The 25,824-nt window shown below is 42.8% G+C and overlaps 1 protein-coding gene across 2 annotated transcripts; it reads right to left on the bottom strand.

Annotated features, from left to right (window-relative positions):
- Positions 1-481: 481 nt before the first annotated feature.
- Positions 482-23,914, bottom strand: RBM5 (RNA binding motif protein 5). 2 transcript variants are annotated; one of them, XM_023727018.1, is made up of 25 exons: positions 23,782-23,914; positions 22,223-22,312; positions 20,546-20,711; positions 19,383-19,538; positions 15,861-15,930; positions 15,296-15,369; positions 12,771-12,854; positions 11,903-11,963; positions 11,460-11,525; positions 11,048-11,208; positions 10,456-10,553; positions 9,743-9,830; positions 9,484-9,561; positions 9,331-9,403; positions 8,591-8,676; positions 8,099-8,183; positions 7,794-7,885; positions 5,379-5,540; positions 4,802-4,951; positions 4,648-4,719; positions 3,870-4,049; positions 3,511-3,585; positions 2,329-2,426; positions 2,122-2,251; positions 482-1,120 (listed from the first exon to the last, which is right to left on the bottom strand). In XM_023727018.1, the coding sequence occupies exons 2-25, from the start codon at positions 22,237-22,239 to the stop codon at positions 995-997; spliced, it is 2,448 nt and encodes an 815-aa protein (XP_023582786.1). In that variant the 5' UTR covers positions 22,240-22,312; positions 23,782-23,914; the 3' UTR covers positions 482-994. The 2 variants fall into 2 exon arrangements, with proteins under 2 accessions (XP_023582786.1, XP_023582788.1); XM_023727020.1 differs by lacking the exon at positions 23,782-23,914 and adding an exon at positions 23,274-23,755.
- Positions 23,915-25,824: the final 1,910 nt, after the last annotated feature.

Here is a 25,824-nt window from a genome sequence, read left to right as displayed (position 1 = left end):
GAGGTTCTGCCCCGCACAGCAGTAATATCCCCATCCCCTGCATGCCCCGAATATAGTCCATGAAAACTCGACAAACTGCTCACTCATTTTGGTCCCTTGAAACTAGAGGGAAAAGCTGACTCAGTTATGGTTGTGAGTTTCCCTAAAGTTTTAAAATATTTTAACAAATTCTTGGAACTTAACAAAATCTGAACACGCTCCGCAGCCATACCACCCTGAACGTGCCCGATCTTGTCTATCTCGGAAGCTAAGCAGGGTAAGGCCTGGTTAGTACTTGGACAGGAGACTGCCTGGGAATACTGGGTCCTACTGGCTTAAAAATAAACAAAAAATAAAAAATAAAAATCTGAATATGGATGACGGTGGCAAGGAAAATAGCATAAACTACTACTTGTAAACTTAACAAACTGATTTCATCGCCAGGCTTGACTGACTCAGCGCTTTGCCCACCCCCTCACCCAAGAATAAAGAGACACAGTATCATTTTTCAAGGTATTTCTTCTGTAAAGGAGCCAGATTTGGCAACTAGACTGAAAATCTTCCAAAATTCTGTACAAATGTGTAATATACAAATATACAAGGCTTTTGCCAAGACAGCACAACGAAAATGACAGAGGCGGCTTTGGTGTCACATACCACCTAGGGCATCTCAACACCCCCCAGGAATGCGAGGGCTGATGGAACACAACATAGGCTACACACGTAACACACGCTACATTACACTATGTACACTGAAGTATAAAAGATCCACTGACCCCTCGGGCCTACCACAAGCCCTCTGGCAGGAAGGAAGCCATTCACTAGACAGATAACCCCTACTAGGGGGCTCCTTTAAGGTGGGAGGGAGACCCCAGGGAATGAAGTAGTTCACCCTAAAAACTATTAATAGCACAGGTGTGCCCTGAAAGAGACAGGCGGCTAAGAGTGAATTCAGGAGATGGACCACTTCTTGTACTTCTTGGAGCTCCCTGTCAGCTTGCTCGCTCCCTCAGTCTCACTCCATCTCAGTGAACCGGGCAAACATGGCTTTCCGGACTGCATCCTTGTAGGAATCAGCACCTGACAACCCATACGCACTGCCTTTGGCCCCTAGACCAGCTCCTTTTAGCCGAACTTGAGCCTGAGGGGACAAAAACATTGTCAGTGGTTGGCAGTTAGGGTGCGGACTGCTCTCCCTCCCTCTCATCAGGCCCCCTCCTTATGGAGCACGACCACCCACCAGGAGAAAGGCATTTTATATGAAAACAAGGGTTTCTACATTGGAAGACCTGGAGCCAGTTTAAGGACTGAAGGAACAAAACGGCAAAGGAAGACAGGAAGATGGAGCCACCACTGCTTCCCCCTTAAATGCCTGGTCAGCAAGCATCCATGCCTGGCAAGGACCCCCAAAGCACCCCACTGAAGCTGAGGAAGGTCTGCTAACTGCAGGCACAGATCACTGCGTTTGCCAGGTCAGCTTGATGTCAGCAAAGCCTGCATACCATAAACACGACCTGTGAAAGTCTGACCTAAGCTGAGTTGCTGGGGCACAATGGGAGCCATTACTAGCGGGGTTCTTGCTAGAAGACCTGTCAGGGGGGTGGGTGGTGGTGTCTGATCCTCGGATTATGTCTCAATCTGAGCTTTGACCAATTAAGGGATTCTTATTACGGAAGAAACTCCTACTAAATTTTAGTTTGTTCTGTACATAACCAAAGTCACTTCAAAGGAAGCCCAAATAACAGTACTTTTTATTAAACCCAATCTAAGCTACATAGGTCCGAGTTGTTGTTAAGGAAAATAAGTATTCTCAGTGACAGGGTTTGTCTATAACAAAGGAAACAGAAACACACAGTCCTTAGGAGAAAGCAGGTTTTACCCAAAAATATAAAAAATATAACCAGAAAAATCAGTTAGGGGTACCACACCCACTCCTCCCAACTGACATATTAAAGGGGAATGAGGGAGGGGTGCAGGGAGCAAGAATCCCACTTGGTGGCGACGAGATGATCTGGCTGAGGAGGCCGCCTCTTGGTGGTCAGGTGAAGCTGCCTCTGGGTCCTCTGGACATTCTGATCTCTTCTAACCTCCAGAACAAGCCTGTAAGCCCAGCACCCACTAAAGGCCAACCCTGCCACTTACCTCAATGGGGGCTGTGATACCTTGACACTTCCTTCCCAGACCTGAGCCTTCCCGCCAGCCCATGGCCTGTAGCATCTTGTTGCCAATGTTACTGTGGTCAATGCCATCTTTGGTGGGCTGTTCATAATTCCTGCCAGTGGCAAACACACAGTTACTTAAATAGCCAGAGCTCCGGTTAACAAACTGGAAAATGTGCACAACACATACACAGTGCCAGCATCAAACTGCTTCTTGCGCTTGGGTTCTGGAGGTTCTGGAATGCCGTACTTCTCCCGTCTTTCTGCAGCTCGATCTCGGTATTTCATCTACGAAAGAGAACAAACACTGCTAGAAATACTCAGACTTCAATCTTTTAACAGTCCAATGCACCTATACTTCAAGACTAAGGCCTCAAGTATTTTTTTAATCTGGAGTTTGGCTTTTTAGACTGATCTGAAATACCAAATACCTTTGCATCCCTCACTGTACTTATCTAACATGTCAGGTTTTGTAGAGGTACACTGTGCATGAACCTTGGCCAGAACTATGTCTCTAACAAACTGTTTTATTTAATTAGCCACCACTTGTCAAGCTCTTCACCTAGCCCGCTGGGCCATAGGTACAGCCTGCTAAGATTCTAAAGGAAGAGGAAGGCAGAGGTGCCCATTTCTCTCAGCATTTGGACAGGCCCACCTCCAGGGACAGACAGTGCCAAGGAAGCATCCAGAGACCTGTTCAACAGTCCCTGGGTAGACAGCACCATAAACAGTGGAAAAAAACAGGGCACCAAAAGCCCTAACTACAAATCCCTCAGAATTATTTCTGGATGGGAAATTTCAAATAACCTGTCCACGGTACACTGTAAGCCAGGACCCACTAAAGGCAATTTTTAATCCACAGGCAGGTCTGTATTTTCATTTCACCTGGTCCTCAACCTGCCTTATCAGCCACTAGCACCAACTGCCAGCTCATTACTGGCCTCACAGGCTTCTCCTGCCTTTGCCCGCAGGCCCTGCCCAGCCCTTCCTCCCACATCACCTGTGATCACCTCATGCCCTGTTGGTCCCTGGGCCTAATCTGAAGCCTCCCTCATCACCTGTGAAGGCTTTCCTGACCAGGTCAGCCAGGAGTTCTTGCTCTGAAATCCAGTGAGACTTTGGCATTCAGGATCTGTGAGCAGTCTTTAGAGTGTGCTTCTGTCTTGTACACCCTTATGAAAGGACAGTGTGGGGCTCACAAAGCACATATAGGCTGGGGTCTAGTCTACAATGACCCACAGTGACTGGGAGACAAAGATGTAACAAATCCTTTCACCCTGCCCTTGGGACCGGGAACTAAACGCTGCAATTAAAAGCTAAAAGGCAGATATCCCAACATGCTCTTCCCAGTGGCACACTGTCCCCGATTCACCTCTCTCTCTCTCAGTTCCAAGGCTTCCAGCTCCTGCTCACTCAGCCTGGATCGTCGGTAGATGTCCATGTTTTGCTATTCAAAATATTTTATAGACACAGTAAGAATTCAGGTCATCCGAATTTGAAATGTCACAACATTAGCAATATCTAATGTGTTCTAAGAGCCAAAGTCCAATCCCATACACTATGGAATGAAAACCAGAGCCTGGTGTGTGTGGATCTGCCATGCTTCTCTCCACTCTAAAAGGTAATCATTCAGCAGCAAGTATTTACTGAACACTGCCCACAGACACAGTGCTCCCATCACCTTGCTGCCTCCCCTCCCCACTTCAGATCAGCTTAGAGAAGCATGGCCACCTTGTGCAGATCTGAGAGCTGTTGATGCCTGACCAGGGCATCTCTGTTTGGGAACTGGCGCCGACAGAGCAGGCAGGCCATCTTCTTCCAGTCAGCCAGCTTCTCTTCCTCACTCTCAAGTCTCTCCACCAGCTCCTCCTCATTGTCACTGTCGCCACTGTAAGCAGCAACCAGACCCCTCTGGAGACAAAAGAAGGGTGGGTCGTTGGAAATGGACAACAGGATGATAGCAATGGCTATGTACCTGGATAAAGTAATGCCTCATCCGAAGTGTGAGAATCCCATAACTCTCATACTTTAGTAGTGAATCACATTTCATCTGACTGTACAGAGAAGTCAGGATTGGGCTCACAGCCTCTTGGGGACAAGAAATAGGTTCCTGGATGACTGTTTTCAAACCACTGACCACAAGTGAAAACCCAGTACAGCAGATCAGAATAATGGCCCACCCAGACCAGTGTCTAACAAGTAAAATAAGGTTTTTCTTATCTTAATTCTCTCTATCCAGCTCATTAAACTCTATTTACAGATGCAATGAAATTCAATTAACTGAGCTTAGGAATTCAGGCCACATTCAGTGCTCCATCTCACCTGCTCTCATGCATGGAAAACAAAGCCCTGAACGTGGATTCTACGTGCAGAAGATACTCCAAATACCCACCGACAGTGACTGCACCCAGTTTTGAACAGGGATCCTATTAGCCAACACGCGGTTCAGATTCAAAGTAAGAAAAAAACCACAGATACGGTCTTTAAAACACTGGTGGTACTTCCTTACTTTGAGGGGATTCTCCTCATCTCCATTTCGCACCAGTTCTGGGATAAGCTGTTGCCTTTCAGCTAAGGCTCCCTGGGAAACAGAGAACAAGCCATAAGCCTCAAGTTTTACTTAAGCTCCCACTGTGAAATACAGCCATTCCTGCTAGTGTTACCTTCTTCTCAAAGAGAGCAAAGCCAGCATCTGCTGCAGCAGATTCTCTCCTTTCTTCTTCCCTCAAGGAATTGACAGGTTGAAAGCTATTTTTAAAATTTTCCTTCTGCTTGTTTAAACTCTTAGCCCAGCGTTCCATGTCTTTGGCGATCTAATGTCAAACAACAACGACCAAGACCAAAAAACATTTAGGTAGAGGAATTCAGAAAACAATCCCCTGTGCCATGACAATGAGCCATTAAGTATCTTAACTCAACCACATGCCCTGTAAAAAAACCCTTTAGACTCTTCCTTCTACCTACAAATATTTCCATGAGATGGTATCACATAAGACATTAGGAACACTGCCTGAAAGCCAGAGACTGCCAGGATTTTTTAAGTTTATAAGCAAACTGACAGACCATGTATAACACTAAAAAATTGCAAAATGCTCTAAGAACTTAATGTACATAAATGTGTGGCTCAGTTTTTAAGAGCCCAAATAAGGCTGACTATAAGTGTCACAACCCAAAAACTAGAACTTAGGTCCAATACTCCAGGGAGAGAACCACAGGTCCCCCGGCAGACCACGTTCTCACCTGTTGGGCTGTTTTACTTTTGGGTTTCTCCTTCTTCTCCTTCCCTTCTTTTGCAGGAGGCAGGCCTGTCTGCTGGTGGGAGCTAGACTCTGCAGCCGGCACATAGGTCTCCTTCTCCCCATCCCAGTAAAGGTACTGTTGGGTTAATGAATTGTAGTAGTACTAGAAAAAAACACAATTAATGAGAACTTTATGCTATATTAAACCATTAACTTAAAATAAATATTCTGTCAAAAAAGTATGTGGTTTAACATACAAATACACAACATGCTGTAGACCAATTAGTTTATTTCTGGCCAAAAAGAACCCCTGGACACCTTGGCGTAGGTGAGGATGATGGACTAGCAAGCCAAGAGGTGTGAAACTTCCCCAGGAAAAGCAGAATATAGTTTCTTCTCAAGAGTCTAGTTCCCATGGATTTAATCCCTGGGCCTAGAGGCACCCCAAGAGCAATGCGTCTCACTCCTTTCCATTGACAAACCATTGATACAAACCAGGTAGCCAGAACAGGCAGTTAAAGAGGAGCTTTTAATCACATATCCTCCATGACAACCAGTTAATGGCTTATCATCAGGCTCATCCATATAGAACCCTCTGGACACGCAGGGGAGGAGCCTGGTGGCACAGTGGTTAAAGTGCTCAGCTGCTAACCAGAAGGTTGGCAGCTCAAACCCACCAACTGTTCTGTGGGAGAAAAATGTAGCAGCGGTCTGCTTCTGTGAAGATTTACAGCCTTGGAAACCCTATAGGGCAGTTATACTCTGTCCTATACAGTCGTTATGAGTCAGAACTGACTTGATGCCAAGTGGGTTTGGGTGGAACATCCAGGCAACCAAACTTAGGGTTATAAACACTAGCTTGAGAGCCCGGAAAGAGGTGATGGTGAAGGAACACAATTTGAAGCGTGTGGGAAGAACTGCAACAGAGGACAGACAGCACCTATTCTCTCTTCTTCTTTATCCCCCAGTCACTCATTCTACCTGCTTAATTGGAACCCAGAAGAAAGGGTCTGTTATGTTCCTTCCAGAGAAGGTGGTGCAGGGTGACAAAGGAGTCACAACTTTTATGGCTGCCAAGAAGAACTGCCTGGGAAATGACTCAACTTCACAAACAAGAGAAGTGGAAGAACCATGCAGAGGCTCGGCCTGCTTGCACAGGTCGCACAGAGCTTAACACTTCGTTCTCTCAGAAACCACAGGCTATCAGCAGAGACCTGGCAGCTATAAATTCCAAGTTCCTGTTAAAAGTGCTTATTTTACTATTCTATATATATAGCTTCTAGTCATAAATAGTTATTTATTTATGGAGCGTTAAAGTTATTTTTCCTCCCCCAAAAATAAAACAGCACTCCACAGATCTGCTAAATTCTACCCTCAGAATACATATGAATGCACCAAGTAAAATCCAGACACAAAAGGCTACATATTGTTTGATCTTCTATATAGGAAATGTCCAGAATAGGCAAATCCATAAAGATAGGAAGTAGATTAGTGGTTGCCAGGGGCTGGGGGAGGGGGTGGAATGAGGAGTGACTACTTAATGAGTACAGGATTTCTTTTCAGGTGACAAAAACGTTCTGGAATTAGATAGTGGTGATGGTGGTACAACACTGTGAATACACTAAAAACTACTGAATTGTATACTCTAAAATAATGATTTTATATTATATGACTCTTATCTCAGTTAAAAAAAATACATAAGGAGAAAAATCACAAACTTAAACTTTTACCTAGGTTCATATAGGTTGACAGCCACCTACAAATTTTAACTGGATAACATTATCTATGGTAATAGAGGTCAGAATAGTAGTTACTGAAAGGGGGATACTGATTAGCAAGGGGCAGGAGCGAATTTTTTTTTTAAATTGTGCTTTAAGTTTACAGTTCAAATTAGTTTCTCACACAAAAATTTGTACACACATTGTTATGTGACCCTAGTGGCTCTCCCTATAATGTGACAGCACACTCCTCCTTTCCACCCCAGATTTCCTGGGTCCATTCAATCAGCTCCTGTCCCTTTTTGCCTTTTCATCTCGTCTGGCAGGAGGAAATTTTTAAGCATGCTGGGAATGTTCTCTTTCTAATTGAGTGGTGGTTACATGAGTATGTATACATGTAAACATTCAAAGAAATGCACACTTCACTTTTGTGCATTTTCTGTATGAATGTTATACCTCAAAACATTTTTTTTTTAAAACTCTAAAACTGAATTTTAAATCCTAGAACAAAAAAATGTATCTTGGTGGTTTTAAAAAAGTTAAAACTAACTTGCATCACATAAGAAAGCAAAATCAAATGGAAAGCACTCAGCATCACTTGCTCCTTTGTGGGGAATATTTAATTTTATAACTCATAAATGGACTAAGTAAAATTAAGATATTTCTAGCGAAATCAAAGAGGAAAACAGTGCATTTACCTGCGAGTTGGGGTCATAGTAGAGTCCTGTTGTTGGATCGTAGTAATATCCTGAAGATTCATCATATTGGTAAGTGGATGTGTCAGGCACTGCTGCAAAAATAATTCCGCATACAGTCATTCCAGGTAAGAAACTGGCTTTACTTTCAATTCTAAGCGACCGAGATGCAGTAGGCCTCAATGCTCTTCTCTCTCTTGCATCCCCAAGTGTCCCTCTGGCACCCACAAAGGGAGAGGAACTCATATGAAACAAAAACAACAACTAGGACCTTCCAAGTGTCAACAGCCCCATGAGGTTTGGCTTACCATATTTGGTACCAGGAACTACACCAGTGGGGGAAGCGGCTGGGGCCTGTGTACTTGTGCTAGTGCTAGGCTGTGCTTCCTCAGTCTGGAAAGAACAGCAGCTTCAATATAATTTCAACTATAACACCTCTTAAGAGAACTAAATCACTGCAATCATCCAGGAGGAAGGACTCCCTTGACATACACACTGCAGCCACAATCTAAAGCAATCCTTGAGCAAAACACATGCTGACAACTTTCTCCCTGAAGGTCAAGTCAAACCATGCAGGAAGTCTAAATGTATATAAATATTTGGAATCTTTATTTAAAATATGTACATATGGATAAAACTACTCTATTATCTATCTAATACTACCAGACACATAGAGAAAGAAGGTTGGAATGTGTGTATTATTCAATCCTGGCTTATAGGACAGGAAAGAATAATACTTGTACAGCAAAACAAAGTTTCTCCAACAGTCACCAGTTCTGTACTTAGGACGACAGGATTACCGGAGAGCCAGGCGGATTGGAGGTTTGATTATACAGCTGGGGACTCTGGGACACAACAGCTGCTGAGGTGGTCGTCACTGCTGTGCCTGATGAGAAACACAGGGATTAGGGAGAGCCAGGGCACTGACCTCCAAGTCAAACACCTTTATCTGTCTTTGTATATGTCAGTTCTTAATAACCTTATCTCCACTAATCCCTTGAACCTACAACATTTTCATTTTCTTATAATCCTATTAGAATTTGACATTCAAAGTTAAGGATTCTGCATTATGGATAGAAAGAAGGAAGAGGAAAGAATCCGTACTTGCTCTGAGGTTGAGAAAAGATTTAACTACAAGGCTTTATCATTTTGGGACAAAAATTTGGAAGTAAAGCTTCTTACAGTCACCCATCTGACTGATGTCTGGGTACCAGACTCCAGGGCCACACCCTCTCTGCTCACCTGCACCTGTGGGCACCTATGATTTTTAATACTACAGAGAGGGGAAACACAGAGTTGAATTCCAAAGATGAAAACTGAGTGCAACATGTTCTCTAAGAGATTCGTATCAGCTCTAGGTGTACATGAACAATCAATCTTCCCCCAAAACCTCAGATACATGGTGACAGCCCTGAATAGGCCCCCTCACATTCTTGCAAAGAAATGGACTCATAGCTTTGGGTCTACTTAAAACATCTGGTCATATCTCCCCAACTGTAAGTGCCTAAACAAAAGGTAAAAGGGAGATAAAGTTTTCTACCTGATGCAGATGATGCATCAGATTCCAATCCTCCAGCTTGTTGTTGATAAAACTGCTGGTAGTCCTGTGAGTACTGAAGAAAAGGCCACCATTAAAGCTGCTAGTCTCCATACTCTTCAGATGAAAAGTTGAATGCTGGTCAAGTCTACCTACCTGAGCATACTGGGCATAGCCATCTTGGCCTGGCTGCAGGTAACCATAATCAACACTGCCTCCTTCACCACTCTGAGACTGCAAAATGCCAACAGAGAAGGAAACAACAAACTTAGTCAACATCAAGGAAAAAGGAAGCATTTCTTAAAAACATCCTAAGACAGCTTCTAAGACATAAGCATGATGGGAGAGTTCACTCTCTGGGAATTTGGGCCAACACTACCACACTACCTTGAGCAAAAAAGATTCTCCATCTTACCTGGGTGGACGACCACTGAGCAGCAGCGATGGCTGTACTAGCCACAGAGAAGGCACTGACCCGGTTACCATCTGGGAGGACTAAGTCTCTGAAACAACAAAGATCCAATTATCTGATTCTACCTCAGTGTACCCCTGATCAGTGCTCCAACACCGCTAAGAAGAAGCAATTCACTCCAGCCTATTGATAGGTCTCAAATGCCGGCAAGGCCACTTTTCGGAGGGAGAAGGGGTCTCCATGGACAAATTCCTCAGTGGGCAAGTAAGTGTCCTGGTAGCATCACTGTCCTACTTCATACCCCGCTATCTAGTAGGGTGTAAGTTAGATGAGAAATGATACTAGAAAAGGGAAATTTACAGTACTAGACTGAAGCACTACATACAAGAAGCTATCCGCATGCCATTCTGGAAGGAAGGAATTATTTCCAGATGGGTTTGCACTATACTGCAGCAGCTTGCATAACAGATATTCTCAATCCATCTGCCAAGCTTCCTTTTGTCCTGCTCTAGAGTTTTCTGGTAACCACTATCAGCTGGTTATAGAAGACAGCAGAGAATAAGCTCTAAGAGAAGACAAACATCTCCCTCCCCGCCTTGGCAACAAAAGAGGACAGTGTCTCAGGGTAGGGAGCACAGGCTCAGGGTAGTCAGCAAAGCATCTCTGGACAAGCGTGCAGATGCAGGAGTTTGAAATAAGTACAATAAGGCACTCACTTTCTGGCACTTTTAGCAAAATCAACCCCAATAGTTTTGCCATCAATTTTCAAAGGAGGATGGAGACTCTGTAATATCTGAAGCAGCTGAGAAGCATCCTGAAGAAGAATGTGAAGAAAAGCAAGTTTGTTGTATAATTAAAATCACTCCCTATCACCTACCCCATTGAAAGAAACAGAGCTTTCTATTAAATGGGGGGAAAAAAAGAGCAGTGATTAATTATTGTGTCTGTGGATATGAAACCTTGAGAAAAGAAATCTCTCTCTTTCCTCCAAGACATGAAGGTCTCCAGTGTTACTAAAGGACTAAATTTAAAATAAAGAACGAAAAAAAAAAAAAAAAAGACTAAACTGTGGCTTAAACATCAGTTCTGCCAGTTCTCTACAGGTATACTCATTACTTTTACTGCTTACTGAAGTAACTGGTCCCATAATTTAGCGCTGCAATAACTGTTATTACGTAGTCTCAGACCTGGGGCCGTGGGGAGTCCAGGAGCCTCATCACTTAGTATCATAACTGGACTAACCACCAACCACATTCACCTCTTAAAGCTATGCTTCTTTTAAAGGAAAAGATTCAAACAACGTCTCACCATTGCAGAAGACAACTGCACAAATGCAAAGCCCCTGTTCTGCTGGGTCTGTTTGTCTTTTATGAGGCGAATGTTATTGACAGCCAAGGAAGCGTAGGGAGACAGCGCCGTCATGATAGAATCCACCACAGTGTGCGGAGCTATGTTCCGAAGAATGATCGCTGGGGGTGAATGACACAAATGACATCTATGTGTTCCCATTGCCAATGCTTTTCAAGGCAGGTTTTCAAGTACAAACACAATGGTAGGTTCCTAGCATCACTTTCACCCTGACATCGAGAAGATTCTAAACACTAAACTTTTATGGGACAACTTAAAGCTGCCGCTGCTCATTAAAAAAGGGTAAGAGAACAAAACTGATAACTGAGGTCGCCTTCTAACACAAACGACAAAAGATTACACTTGAACTTACTATCGCAGTAGTAATCCACAGACTGAACTGACTCTGTGGTTCCAGGGGGCACTTCCTGTTCAGAGTCTATAAAGAAAGGAGAAGGGGAAGTCCAATTGAAGACAAAGAAAAAATGTATTTTTAGTGAAAACAAAACAAAACATTAAAACTCCCGAAGTTTTTAAGCACATCTAGTATTGCCTTTTCTTTCTTAACCATCTGTGGCTATAGCAAAAACTTCATTAATTCTGATATAATTAATGTGGAATGCAAAAATTAGGCCAGCACAGAAATGACATCATCTCTGCACTAAAGAAAAACAGAGAATGCAAACAAGTGCGGACTTAAATACCCATGTTACTTGTTTAAATGTCCTACCAACTATACTATTCCTCAAGTTCACAGACAACAGCCCAGTTAGTCAGGTTTTAACGCATATTCCAAACAGCCAAACCCAGGCTTACCAAACTTGTCGGCTCCACATCGGAAGCATTTTAGTCTTTTCCTGAAATTGTTAAGGCAGCACTGAAAAAGAAAGTTTTACCTGTAATTATTTCTCACATAAGGTCATGCTTTCTAATAATAACACAGGTTTGAGCAACAGGGCTACAGATACATCTCAGTAACCAACATCAAAAAGGCAAAAAGTGACACTATGTATCCAAGATAAAGCAGCATAACCTAAAAATTCAGAATGTTACATACACTATGTGAATTCCTCCAAGAAAAAAAAATCTTGAGGTGTTTTGAAGTAGAATTCCATTTTTATCAAGTTGGGAAAAGTTTTAGTTCACTCAAAAATCCTACAGCAAGCCCCTGGCAAAGTTTTCCCTTAAACCAGAAGAGTACTTTATGGACCATGTGTACAAACACAACATGAACCAAATGTGGTCCAGTCCCCCATTAGACACAGGACACATGGAGAACAAAGAGTTGGAGCACTGTTGAAATGTCAGTGTCAACACCCAAGCTCAAAACCGCATGTTGGTGACAGGACCATCACAGACCTTACATAACTTGAGCAGGATCACAAGGATTTTTGTTAATGCAGTAAAAGACTGTCAAAAGTTGTCAGCTCACAGCAAAGTGAAATGAACCTAAAATCTTATGAAACACTGGGCTAAGGATTAGACCTTAATAAAACAAATAGTGTTCTAAGGATTCCGTCCTCCAATACCAGCTGAGAATGACCAAGGAAAGTCACAAAACACAAAAATCATCTTATGATAAAATCTGGTGATTGTGCACTTACTAGTTCTCGTTTCGGTAGGCAAACAAATATAAAAACAGAATTCTAAAGTTTTGTCTATTTGAGAAAGAAAATATGCTTACCTTGTTACAAAGCCAATCTTCAAACTTAGGTCTGGGATTGCTGTAATGCATTGCAATGTGCTTTCCTTGAATCACCAGCTTTTTCTGTAAAAAAAAAAAAAGGCAGCAATTAGTTATTCCCATTGTGAAGAACGTGTGTCCATTTTCCCAGGGCAGAGCACACTTCGGAAAAATCAGTGCTCTGGAATTAAATGGACAACATACGGGGAGGACCAACCACCGCCACCTATACTCTGCCCATCCAATCCTTCAGATAGGCAGTAAGAGAATGGGATGCGGAGTAAAGGTAAACGGAGTCAGGGAGTGCTGAGAAAGCTGCCAAACACTGACATGCACCAGGCCGTGTCTCCAGCAGAGACAGAAGTCCTAACATTCAGCATTGACAGGCTGCCTGAGAGTGACAGTCTATTTCAAAAAACAGAAAACACAGTTCTCCCAGTTCTGATTATCTCCTACTTTAGCCCTTAGCATGGTGTCCTTGGGCTTTGCTTCACTTTTCCCCCAGTACCCATCCTTATGCAAAGTAAAAGACTTTACATTTCCCCTTCCCCGAACTCCTGCTTCAGGATGTGTCTTTTGGGGGACAAGAGAGGGGAGCTCATTTTTAAGGGGAACCTGGTTACAAGTCTTTCTCAGGAGGGACTATTCTGAATGCCATCAACACAGCTAAATGAGACTTCTTCCTGCCTACTGCAACCATGTAATGTCCTAGGTGACAGATGTGTTTTTCACTGAAATGGATGGTACTCTGAAGATGAGTAACCAGGAGGCCAATGAAGTTTCTTCAAGGGGGTAGGAAAAGTTCATAAATGCATACACCACCTCATCCTTTCAAGTCAACCATGTGACTAAAAGGGACTCAACTTTAAATGGTCAAGACTCCAAGATGAATCTAGCCAAGAGTATACTTAGCACCTGCCCCCAAAAGCCTTCAACAGGAGCATTTTTTTTTGGGGGGGGCGGGGAGGGGAGGGAGAGGTGTAGGGTAGTCTGACACTATCAGAACAGATTTAAATCGGAGGTAAGGCACCCAGATTTTTAAAAGGAGCCTAACCCCTTTACACATACATACTGTTGAGCATTTGGTTCTTGCAAATCCTAGATTTGTGTTCTGAATTTTGTCTCTGTAGTATCTAAAGGCAAGACTACTTGTCTGGCCAAGAGGGAAAAAGTTGAGGGCCATTCACTCACTGCGATGTGCAGAAGCAAAAATAAAGTAGCTGGGAGATATGTCAACAGATCATCCCACCAGGAGGGATGTGTGCTGGGGGAGACGCCAAACTACCACTGAGTCCCTAATCCTACTGGCCTTTTATTTCTGGAGTGAATTTGAACTGTAATGAAGTATTACACATTAATACAGCTTTGTATACATTAAAATTGTGGAGATCTTTAAATGTTTTGTAAGTTTTAAATTCTTAGGCGTTTTTAAACTCCCAAGCAAGATATTCTGACACATACCACTGCATCTAATGATGCTGTCATGTTAAGAAAGCATGAATTTAACTCATGCTTGCATATGAACTTAACTAACATGAAGCTTGTGTATTTAATAAGATGGTGTCCATGGTATGAAATGAAAAAAGCTCTACTGTAGTAAGATCAGGTTGTGGGTTAAGAAAATGAGGCCTAAAAGTCTGATAGGTCAATCAAAATGACACCCTCATTAGTGAGTTGTTATAAAAGGCAGTTTGTTACAAATCAAATATAACTTTTATTTCTGGGTTACTCACATCTTAAAATGCTGCAGAAAAGCAACATAATGAGTTATGTAAACTGTCCAGAATGCACTTGGTTTAGGGCATTCGATACTGTGAGTTAGAGTTCTTGCAAAAAATGTTATTTAATTGCCAAGCACTGAACATTATCTTGGCAAACTGAAGAGCACTTCAGTTAATGCTACATCAAAGAACCATCAATGATTTGCTTTGAACAGACTTTAGGAGGCATTCTTAGGGAGATTAGAATGTTAATGCCACTCTAACTAGGTTAGAGACAGAAGCGGATGGGCTCCCAGGCTAAGCTCATCAGAATTATTGTTCATAAATTCCACTAGTTCCTTACAAAGTCCCTAAAACCCATCTGAGCAGCTGTGCCTCCAGGAGGCTTGTGGTCTCCAGGCAGAAATAAGAAATTACTTAAAAAAAGTCTGCCACAAATTTACATTATGTTCTCTTCACTATCAAACAGAGAGTTTGCTATTCTAAGCTTAGTCTCAACAGACATAATGAATAGAATATAACTGGGTAAGGAAAAGGGGAACATCAAGATGTTCTGTTAATTACCAGACAGGTATTCAGTGGTTAACAAAGCCCTGCCAGGTAGCCATGTTTAAAGGCAGAGTAAATTCTGCAATGTAGTCCCTGGTACTGTCTAGTAATGTCAATTTTAATATATACAAAGCTTTTTTTTTTTAAGTCACTCCTTTGGAACAAACCACTCCTTCAACCTTTTTTTTTTTGTTTTTTTAATTGTACAGACTTGTTCCATTTTCATCAATATCTAGACTTGGTGAGTGAAGCAACCTGATTGGCTTCCATCCAGCTGGTAGCATCTTGCAAGTGATAAAACTCCACGAAGGCGAAACCACGGCTTACACCTAGAGACAGCATTCAGATATAGACGGGATACTCGTGTTAGTCAGTTCCTTTACAACAGGTGAATCTCTCTCCCACTGCTTCAACACTGCGTGACAAAGCCAATTGGGAAGCAGCTTTACAAATGTGACTTGACTTGGGGATCTTCTTGATACTTTGCCATGGCAAGGAACCAAGCCGCCTGAACTAAATGCCACTCCTTTTGATTCCACGCTTAAAAAGTAACCATGCAACCGACTACAGTCAAACAAGTAGTTTATAACATCACTACTTACCGAAGGAAAAAAAAAAAAAAGCCCCTAAAAACAAAGTTTTTAAAAAGTTCCTCAGATGCTCTCTAACATCGTTTTCAAAGAGTCACATTCCTTAGCCATGGCAAACCTTTCATTCTGAATTCATGTGCTTGAAGACTGGGGGGATCAGGATGTTCTTTAGGGACTGAGGTGGGAATGGGGAAGAGAACCAGAATAGCAGGAACCAATCAAGTTCTCACCTGTTTTCCTCTTCATTAGCCTCACATCCGCAGGCTGAGGGCCTTCAAAGGACTCCATCATTTCTCGAATCTACACGGGGTTTTACATATTTATAGTTAAAGTTTCAGTCAGCCACATGCTATTCCACACCAAAGAAAGTTCAAGGACTGGGGATTATACCAACTGCTTAATTAGTCAAGTTTCAAGTTTTTAACTTCTATCAGCCAATATAATTATCCTATGAAATGGAAAAAAAGGGGAAACTTTTCTCACAGAAATTAACGTATAGCAGTCTTGAAGATGTTCATTATATGCCACCAGGGAATTTCCCTCAGATCAAGTGTCTGTTATGTTGTAATATACGGCCTTGCTCATGGTATGAAGTTCCTCAAGCCTCCTTTGTTTAGTTGAATCTCATGGTCCTTTTGTTCTAAAGGACTCAGCCAGAAAATGAAATTTTAAAAAGGCAGAGGATATGTCACTGACCTCTGAAGTACATCTGACCAAAAATCAAAAGCCAAAAAATAAGGAATCCCCTGAAGATACACATTTCCTGCACATCTTAAGACAATTAATTTTCTTAAATTTACAATAATGGTGAAATTAACAAAATGCATTAACATTCTTAGGCTCCTAATAATAAAAATAAACATTAATTGGGCCTAGAAGAAAGTATTCTGGTTGGTAGGTTTGTTGTGGATGTCAGAATAAGCCCAAATCGTCTCTCCACCAATTATATAGCAGGCACCAATACACCCAGGAAAAAAAGAGGGCCAAATCTGTGAAATAGAGATTCTTAATAGCACCCTATTTCCACAGTCAGATGCAAAGGATGCAGGACTATGTACCTATTTCCTCTCACATAAATGCTACACTGAGCCAAACCCCACCATAAAATGATGGTTCATGCTTGGTAACATAAGATTACCAGAGTAACCAAAGATAGTTACTGTTTTAAGAGTAGTGATACAGTAACATATATCAAGTACGTGCACATATATTCAAACACATACATATAAATACATACACATATGTAATAAAGTAACAAAAGGTTGCTACTCTTAAAAGTTTACATGTCAGGAGAAGACTAAACTGAAAGAAACAATAACAAAGGTGATATACAGTTGTCCCCTGGTACCCACGAGGGACTGGTTCCAGGACCCCATGGATACCAAATTCCGAGGATGTTCAATTCCCTTATATAAAATGGCATAATATTTGCATATAACCTATGCATGTCCTCCTGTATACTTTAAATCATCTCTAGATTACCTGTAATACTAATACGATATAAATCCTCTCTAAATAATACTATATTGTTTCGGGGAAAAAAACAAGTCTGAACATAGTACAGACGCAACCATCGCAGGCCTAACTATAAGTGCTGGAGAGAGACTGAGGATCTGTGAAATGGCAGGAGACTACAGCAGAGTATGCCTACACATTTCACTCGAGTGGATTCTGTGTAGCGCTTGGCCCATGGCAAGTTCAAGTTTTGCTTTTTGGAACTTTTTTTTTCCCCCTGAATATTTTCCATCTGCAGTTGGATGAATCCGCAGATGTGGAACCTGTGGATATGGAGGGCTGACTATACTGAAGTTCAGATTAAATACTATAATTTTAAAATGTTTTAACATTAAGATACTGACAAGAAATTCTATTTGGAGTAGGCACTTCTGTTTCCCTAAAGAAAGCCTAAAATACACAAGCATTACATCATGTTTCATTACCAGCAGGGTGGCCCCAAAAGTCAGCTAGGGTACTGTTCTTATCATGCCACCCACTCCCTCTGTGGGTTCCCAGGGCCACATGTCTTAATAGACTCTTCTTTGAGCGGACAATTAATCAAGCAGAAAGTCCCCCTGAATCCACACCTGCAGGATTCCTTACCTCCTCCACTCCACATGCTCACCGCTGCCACTACCCAAGCTCAGCTCTCATTAGCTCTGGCCTCCCCATCTACCCACTATCATTCTTTCCCTCCATTAATTCAAACCTGCAGAGTCTCTGCTACCAGGCAAAACCTTCATTACCTTCTTTTTATGCTGTCAAAGACTCTGGCACTAGTCCCAACAGGACCTTTCCACCCTTTTCTCCCCCCCTAAAAAACTCTTGACTCCAGCTGAATCAAGCTTGTTGTTAGGCCTTGTCCAGATTCTGTACCTTTCCACTGGCAGGTCTGCTCATGTGATTCCCCTGCCTGGAGGGCCCTTTTACCACACCCTTCCCCGAAACTCCACCAGATCAAAACATTTCTATCCCCCAAGAATCAACTAGTATCTCCACGGAGCCTTTCCTTACCTCTCCAAGCTAATAACCTCCCTTAAATAAGCTTCCAGAGCCCTTCAGCAGCATCTCTTCCAACATCTATTCCTTTCTACTCTGCACTGTCATCATCTGCCAGCCCTGGCTATTCAGTCTAAGTTTTTTCAAGGCAGGATCCATGGCTCTGTATCACTGTAGCACCTAACAGTACACACAGAGTAGCACGCGTGCAATGGATCACAAATAATGGAATGACTACCCACTATTAACTCCAACACCACATCTCATTCACAGTCACAGTAGTTATTTCCAGAGCTTAGAAGCCCAATGCTGTGCAAACTCAATCTTCAGCTCTGTCTAAAATTCAACTAAATATTAGTCAAAGTATTACTTTGAATACTCCAGCACAATAGATACTGGGGCAACATTGTGCATTTACTTCTTTTAAAAACATCTTTCTAAACCTTTTCACATTCATCAGTTAACACTGGCTGAGCAGCCTACTGTGTTCAAGGCTTAGGGGACATAGAGATGACAGGTGGGGAAAATAAGACGTGTTCACAGCTATGATGTAGTTGTTATGAATACAATGAATACCATGAATACAGTGCTTTGGAAAGAGAATAAGGAAGAGGAAATTCTGCCTGGTAGATCAAGAAGGGCCTCACATAAAAGGAGCCTCCAAGTAGAAAAAGGCATGCTGGAAGAATAATGATGGACATATTCTAAGTGGCCCAAAGGGGAAGCAGGCAATGGATGTGGCTAGAAGCAAAGGGTGAGGGCCAGAGATGCTGCTGGAGATCAGGTAGGGCCCAGCAAACCAAGGACCTCATTGGATAGACTGAGCAGAGGAGAGCTAGGGAATGAGTCTTCCTTTTCAACAGATTTCTCAGAGGTTTCAAATGGATGGTATAATTTTCATCAAATCAAAGTGTGGCCAGGCTACGGATAATGCTATATTTTAATCAATACATTCTCACCTAATAAGTAACCAACTCAATAAAAATATACTGACTTCCTTCTATAGACTACTGAAAAAACAAAACCTGCTCCCTATATTCAAGGAACTTCTGCAAACTCTACATGACCCTCAAGGCTTATATAAACAGGAATTTACTCTGAACCAAGTTGAGAGAACTCTATTCTAAAGATAGAAGTATATCATACTGGCTGAGATATGAGCATGAAGTAAAACAGTAACATTAGAAAATAATGGTAGCAGCTCGAAGTTTGTTGTCCGTACTAGACTGCTCATTAACACTTTTGCTTCCCCTTACATCGCTCTCTGTGATGGTGATAGGAAGGCCGCGCAGCATGATGGTCTTGCTTTCCCTCTCGTCACTGATGTCGTGCCTGTAGTCGTGCTCACCATAGTCGCCATCTGAATGGTAGCCATCTTCTGATCGGTCGCTATTTCTTCTTTCGCGCTCCCTCTGATTTACAAAAAAAAAAAAACTGCAATTAAAATCACACTAAGTTTATACCCTTTGATCCAGGCCCTCCACTCCTAGGAATTTATCCTTTGATGATGTTTACAGCAATGTCTGCAGTGCTTTTCTTTAAAAAAAAAAAAAAAAAAAAAGGTAACACTTAGTTCAGAATGGTTTAATAAGTCACTGCACAGTACGCCAAAACACAATGAAGTATCATTACCTGTTGCACTGTGAAGACTATATGCACAGAAAAAATTCATTGTTTAAGTGGAAAAAGGAAAAAAAAAAAAAAAAGCAGTGCAAAGTTATATGGGCAGCACAATTACTTCTAAACAAAACTATGTGTGTTTTATGTGTGACTGAAACTACACCCTATATTTACATTACCATGACTCCACTATCTCATCTTTAAAACAGAAATAACACCTACCTTGTAGGGTTACCAAACCAAATCAAACCTGCTGCCGCCAAGTCGACTCTGACTCATAGCGATCCTGCAGGACAGAGTAGAACTGCCTCATAGGGTTTCCAAGCCTGTAATCTTTACAGAACCAGACGGCCATAGCTTTTCTTCCATGGAGCGGCTGGTGGGTTTGTACCACTGACCTTTTGACTAGCAGCTGAGCGCTTAACCACTGTACCAGCAGGGCTCCTTTGTAGGGTTACAGTGAGACCCAAACAAGTTCATGTAAATCAAGTGCTCAGCACAGTGCCTGGTCAGCCCTATGTAAACACTGGCTGTTATTTCTATTATTATAAGGCTCAGTTTGTCCTTGGGAGTTATTAGTGAATTGAAATATATTTCAAAATAATAGAGGGTTTGAACTTAATACTCAACAGGGGTCACTTATTCAAGTCAACTAAATCTTAACAGCTGTATGGGACAAAAATCTCTGCATACCTGCAAAAGACTTCCATACTTGGTGTACTTATTTCAAGAACGTTGGCAGGTTCTGAGCATGATATTCATAACTCTAACAACGCATAAACAGATGCCGCTCACTCACCTCTGGACTGTCATAGTCTCGGTAGTCGTCATATCTATCACCTCTCCGATCATCACTAGATCTTTTGTAATCCGAGTCCCTCCGCCTGCTTCTGGATTCACGCTCATCACGGTCATCTCTGTCTATGATGGAACCGTACCTTCCACTACGCTCTGTTCTACTCACTCTGCCAAGGAAAATAATTTTCATTTAATCTAAAGTAAACTACATTTTGTACCTTTACAAAACATAGCTGCAAACACAGAGAACCACTCCTCACTTTATAAGATATATCCAAATAGTTTAATGTATTTCTTACAATTTATTAGCAAAACGCAGTTTACAAAAACAATCACTGGGAAAACACCTACATCCCTAAATGCAAAGATAATTCTCAGGAATTTATGCTAAATCTGAAAATACAGCTATCAAACAGTTTTGAGAACAGGGCAGGCTGCCCAAGTTTATTCCTGTGTTTCCCCAAGGTGGTAGTCTACACATCACCCCTTTATTCCTGATTCAGCTCTTAGTGATTACAGACAGGAAGAAAGTAATTAGCTGGATTTCACAAGATAGAGCATCCTGGCTCATCCACTCTCAAGGGTACATCTACTGGGAAATGGACTAACAACCTGTACGAACTAATTTTTTTTTCACTTGTTAAAAATAACTTGATGGTCACCCAAAATCTAATAACAAGAGGCTTAAACCCATCTGACCACAGATACAAATAGTTTCCTTTATAAATTGTTTACCAGGTTCGCAAAACTACTGGGCAAGGACAAAACAAAGAAAAGGCTTGTAACAGCCTTATTTAGAGTACAAAAAAGATTATGTAAAAAAAAAAAAAACACCAGGAAACAAGTAGTTTCGGGACTACCTGATGACATGAAGTATGTGGCTGAGAGATCCTAAAAGGGTAAATGCCAATTTAATAAGTAATTTGGAACCAAAGACTGCTAATACTTCCCAAGTCTGGGCTATCAACTTGATCCATCACTGAAACTGGCAGGTGGATAGATAAGTAAAGACTGTGTGTTTAAATCAAATGGTCTGAGAGGGGAGTATCCACAGGCGACATGGTAGCCAAATGCTCTCATCTCAATTCCCCACTAACTCTTCAGCACTTTTTCTTTGTTGTTGTTTTTTTTTCCCTCCCAGGTAACTCATAGTCTTATGCTTCTCAGATCCGTAAGTCTGAATTGTCTTACTATTTAGGGGACAATAACAAGAACTGGCATTCATGAGTGCTTACTATAGTGAGGCACTGTGCTTAAGTGCTAGACTGAATGATCTCCTGGCTTCTGCACAGGCTGCTGTTCACACCAGGAACCCTCAGTAACCCACTCCATCCCACTCATCTGCCTAATTCTAACTTATTCTTCAGGCTTCACCTCAGAGAATACTTTATCCAGGAAGCTTTCCTGGCTATTTCCAGAGACCAAATGCTTCCTATATATTCTAAGAGCACCCTAAACTTCTTTTATCACAGCACAGGTCACATAGTATTTTAATTCTCTCACTAGACAGCAAGCTTGTGAAAGCAGGATCATCAAGGTGCTCACTATCGTATCCTTAGCATCTAGCAATGCCTGGCACAAAACACACTCAAATATTTCTTTGATAAACAATTTTTTAACAAATAGTTCAGTTCTCACTGAAATGTTGACATTAAAGGCATGTACTGTAGTTACTTACCGTTTGTCTGAACCCATTGTCCTGCTGAAGATCTAGCACACTGCTCCAAAAGGTTCAAATTTTGTTTTTTCTAGGAGACAAGACTGGTTGCTGCAAATTTGAGAAATCACTTAAGTCAATCGTTCCAGGGTGGAATTTCATCAAATGGCGATGAAGGTGGGGGAGGGGGAGGTGGGGACTGTCAATATACGTTAAAACCATGTTAACATTTTAAAAACAAAGAGCACAGCAGGAAGATGAAACAAACTTTAAAATATGAGATACTATATTCAATAACGGAAACCCTGGTGGCACAGTGGGTAAGAGCTACGTCTGCTAACAAAAAGGTCGGCAGTTTGAATCCACCAGGTGCTCCTTGGAAATTCTATGGTGCAGTTCTACTCCGTTCTATAGGGTCACTATAAGTCGGAATCAACTCGACGGCAACGGGTTGGGTTTGGTTTGGTTTTTGGTTTATATTCAGTAACAAACCCATAAAAGAGTGCAGGCAGAAGACTCCTTCCTTGCTCTTTAAGATTACAAAGCTAAAAAAGGAAGAGCTGCAATCAGTTCTCTGCGTTTTAAATCAAAGCAACTCCGCTGTGGTAGTTGACGGTTAAAACATTAATCAAAGTGTCTTTGATAACACAAGTAGCAATACGAAATCCAAAAATTTCCGATGAAAAATTTAGTCTTAGAAACTGGGATACTGAGCTAATCGAAATCTACTCCATTTAAAACTCAACAGCTGATCCAAAGCTATTTCAACCAAACAGGACTTTAATTTCTCGGTAACGATAACCACCATGTTTTGAGCCAGGCCTCAAATGGTGGCCAGCCTGAGCCCCGCCGCTTCCTGGTGGTGATAAAACCTCACTCAGTTCGACCGCGTTTGATGCGCGCGAGAACAGAGTAACCAGATACAGCGGTCCCCGGCGCCTGGTCTAGCGTAGGCGTTGAACGACCGTTTGAACTGAAAAATGGAAGAGAACTATCTGGGGGAAACAAGTCCCCGGACAGAATCGCTGGTACCTCCCCCGTCTCCCCGAGTCGGGGGAAGAGGCGGACCCACCTCCGTGGGGTGTCGCGGCCGAGATGGCGGCACTACGGCTTGCGAGCCCAACCCGGGCGTCCGGCCTGCCCTCTTCCTGCACAGGACCGCACCCCTCCCAGAGGTTCGCAGCCCGCAGATCCGCCTTGACCGAGCAGCCTTCCGGAGAAAGCGGATTCAGCCACAGCTAAAGGGCGATGGCGGCTTGAGACTCCCGCGACACCCCCGAGGCGTGCCCGAGGGACGGACAACGGCTCCACTGTTCAGATGGGCTGGGCCTTCAGGGACGCGTCCCAGCAGAGGCAGTCTCAGAGACCGAAAAGCGGGCTCGGGGCTGGGCTCGGGGCGCTCTCCGGAAACTGACAGCGCTGGCGGAGAGAAGGGGCACAGCCTTCCAACGCCTTAGGTCGCTTTGCCCCTCGAGACTAGGCTGGATCTGGTCGGCCACCGCCCGCGGCTGACAGGGCAACCCAGAGGCCTGCCTCAATGGCAAGATCCGCTGGTTGTTATGGGCAGCCGACGCACTTACCCCTAAGAGGGACCGAAGGAGCAGTAATAGCAGTTCTGCGCCCCGGAACCTCCAGCAGGTTTCAGCCGCTCGACAAAATGGCGCCGCCTCCGACGGCCGTCTCCTACCCACAGTACCTCGCACCTCCCTCCTCTCCCACACCCCTCGCCGCTCACCTCCTGTCGAAGGCATCCAATCAGCGCAGTTGTCTGGCTGCGCGAGAGCTGCCGGGAAGCGTGGTCGTCCAGGCAGCCTGTCACTACGCCCCTTGTTTATTTCTTGCATATTTCCGTTCCCTTTCTTCTAAACCACGACAGAGTTGGCAATTTGCCCGTTGCAGACCCTGATGAGAGCTTCTTTATTAGGCATAGTAATTCTTTGCCTTTGTTATAAGAACTTTAGAGAGTACATTTTACTTTCACTGACACAATGTTAAACACATTTAATCCGGCTTCAAGAGAAGGAACGTTAATTTCCTACTGCGTTACTCACACTAGATTACTGTACTAGATGCTTTACAAACAATATTTATCTTCATAATTTATAAGATGATATTAAGCCCATTTTGCAGACAAGAAAATCGAGATGTATGAAAATTAAGAATTCTTGAAGGCAGATTTTCAGAGTGTCTGGGGCCTTTCTATTGATGATCTCTAAGGAAAAAATCAAACTCGTTGCCGTCGGGTCGATTCCGACTCACAGCGACCTTATAGGACAGAGAAGAACTGCCTCATAGGGTTTTCAAAGACTGGCTGCTGGATTGAACTGCAGACCTTTTCTTTTTCTTGTGCTTTAAGTGAAAGTTTACAATTCAAGTTAGTTTCCCACACAAAAATCTACATACACACTGTCATGTGACCCTCGTTGCTCTCCCCACACTGTAACAGCACACTCCCCCTTTCCACCTCGGGTTTCCCATGTCCATTCAACCAGCTCCTGACTTTCTCTGCCCTCTCATATGCCTCCGGACAGGAGCCGCCCATTTAGATCTACTTGAGCTAAGAAGCACACTCTTCAGAAGAGTATCATTTTATGTCCCATAGTCCAGTCTAATCTTTGCCTGAAGAGTTGGCCTCGGAATGGTTTTAGTTTGGGGCTAACAGCGTCCTGGGCCACCTCTTCCAGGGTCCCTCCAGTCTCAGTCAAACCATTAAGTCTAGTCTTTTTACTAGAATTTGAGTTCTGCACCCCACTTTTCCCCTGCTCCGTCAGGGGATCTCTGTTGTTCGAATTGAAGTTCTGGTTAGCAGCCGAGCTCTCAACCACTGCACCACCAGGGCTCCATCTCTAGGGAAAGGGCTCAGGAAAGTATTTTTCCAGCGTTAATTTAACAGTTAAGAAACCCTGATTGCACAATGGTTAAGCTCTGGGCTGCTAACCCAAATGTCGAAGGTTCTAACCCACAAGCGACCCTGTGATCTGCTCCCATAAAGATTAGAGCCTAGAAAACCCTATGCAGCAGTATTACTCTGTCACATAGGGTCACTATGATTCAGAATTGACATGATGGCACACAACAACAATTTAACAGTTAATACTTGGAAGTCGAATTGGCATCTCAAAGTTAACACAGCCAAACCCAATCTGTCTCCTCCACAGACTTCCCAGCTCAGTAAAAAACGGTAACTCCCTGCTTCCAGTTACTGAGGAAAAAAATGTTAAGAGTCACCTATGTCTCCTTTTTTCTCGAACTTAATTTGCCAGAAAACCTGTTGACTCTACCTCCAAAGGATACCCAGAATTCAGTCACTTCTAGCTGTCTGTGCTGCTGTCACCCCTAGTTAAAGCCACCATTACCATACTTGTTTTACCAAAACAGGTCACATAGCTGGTAGTGGTGGAGCTGGGACATGAACTACAGTCAAGCATTGCTTACTGTCCATGATAAATTCTATGAAATAGCATGTGATGTCATTTGAATTTTGTGTGAACCTACCTAAATCGCAAGCAATAGCATTCACTGATTTTCCACTTAATGTTATTTAATAACCTTTTGTTTCACTTCTGTGTCGATAGTTCTCCTTTGTCTCTTGCTGCTACTATCACTAGGATTGGTTTCGCTGT

This window comes from Trichechus manatus, unplaced genomic scaffold (genome assembly GCF_000243295.1).
Source record: "Trichechus manatus latirostris isolate Lorelei unplaced genomic scaffold, TriManLat1.0 scaffold00001, whole genome shotgun sequence".
Classification (NCBI taxonomy): domain Eukaryota; kingdom Metazoa; phylum Chordata; class Mammalia; order Sirenia; family Trichechidae; genus Trichechus; species Trichechus manatus.
Note: the sequence above shows the minus strand (reverse complement) of the source record. Positions and strands in the feature narration are given on the sequence as shown.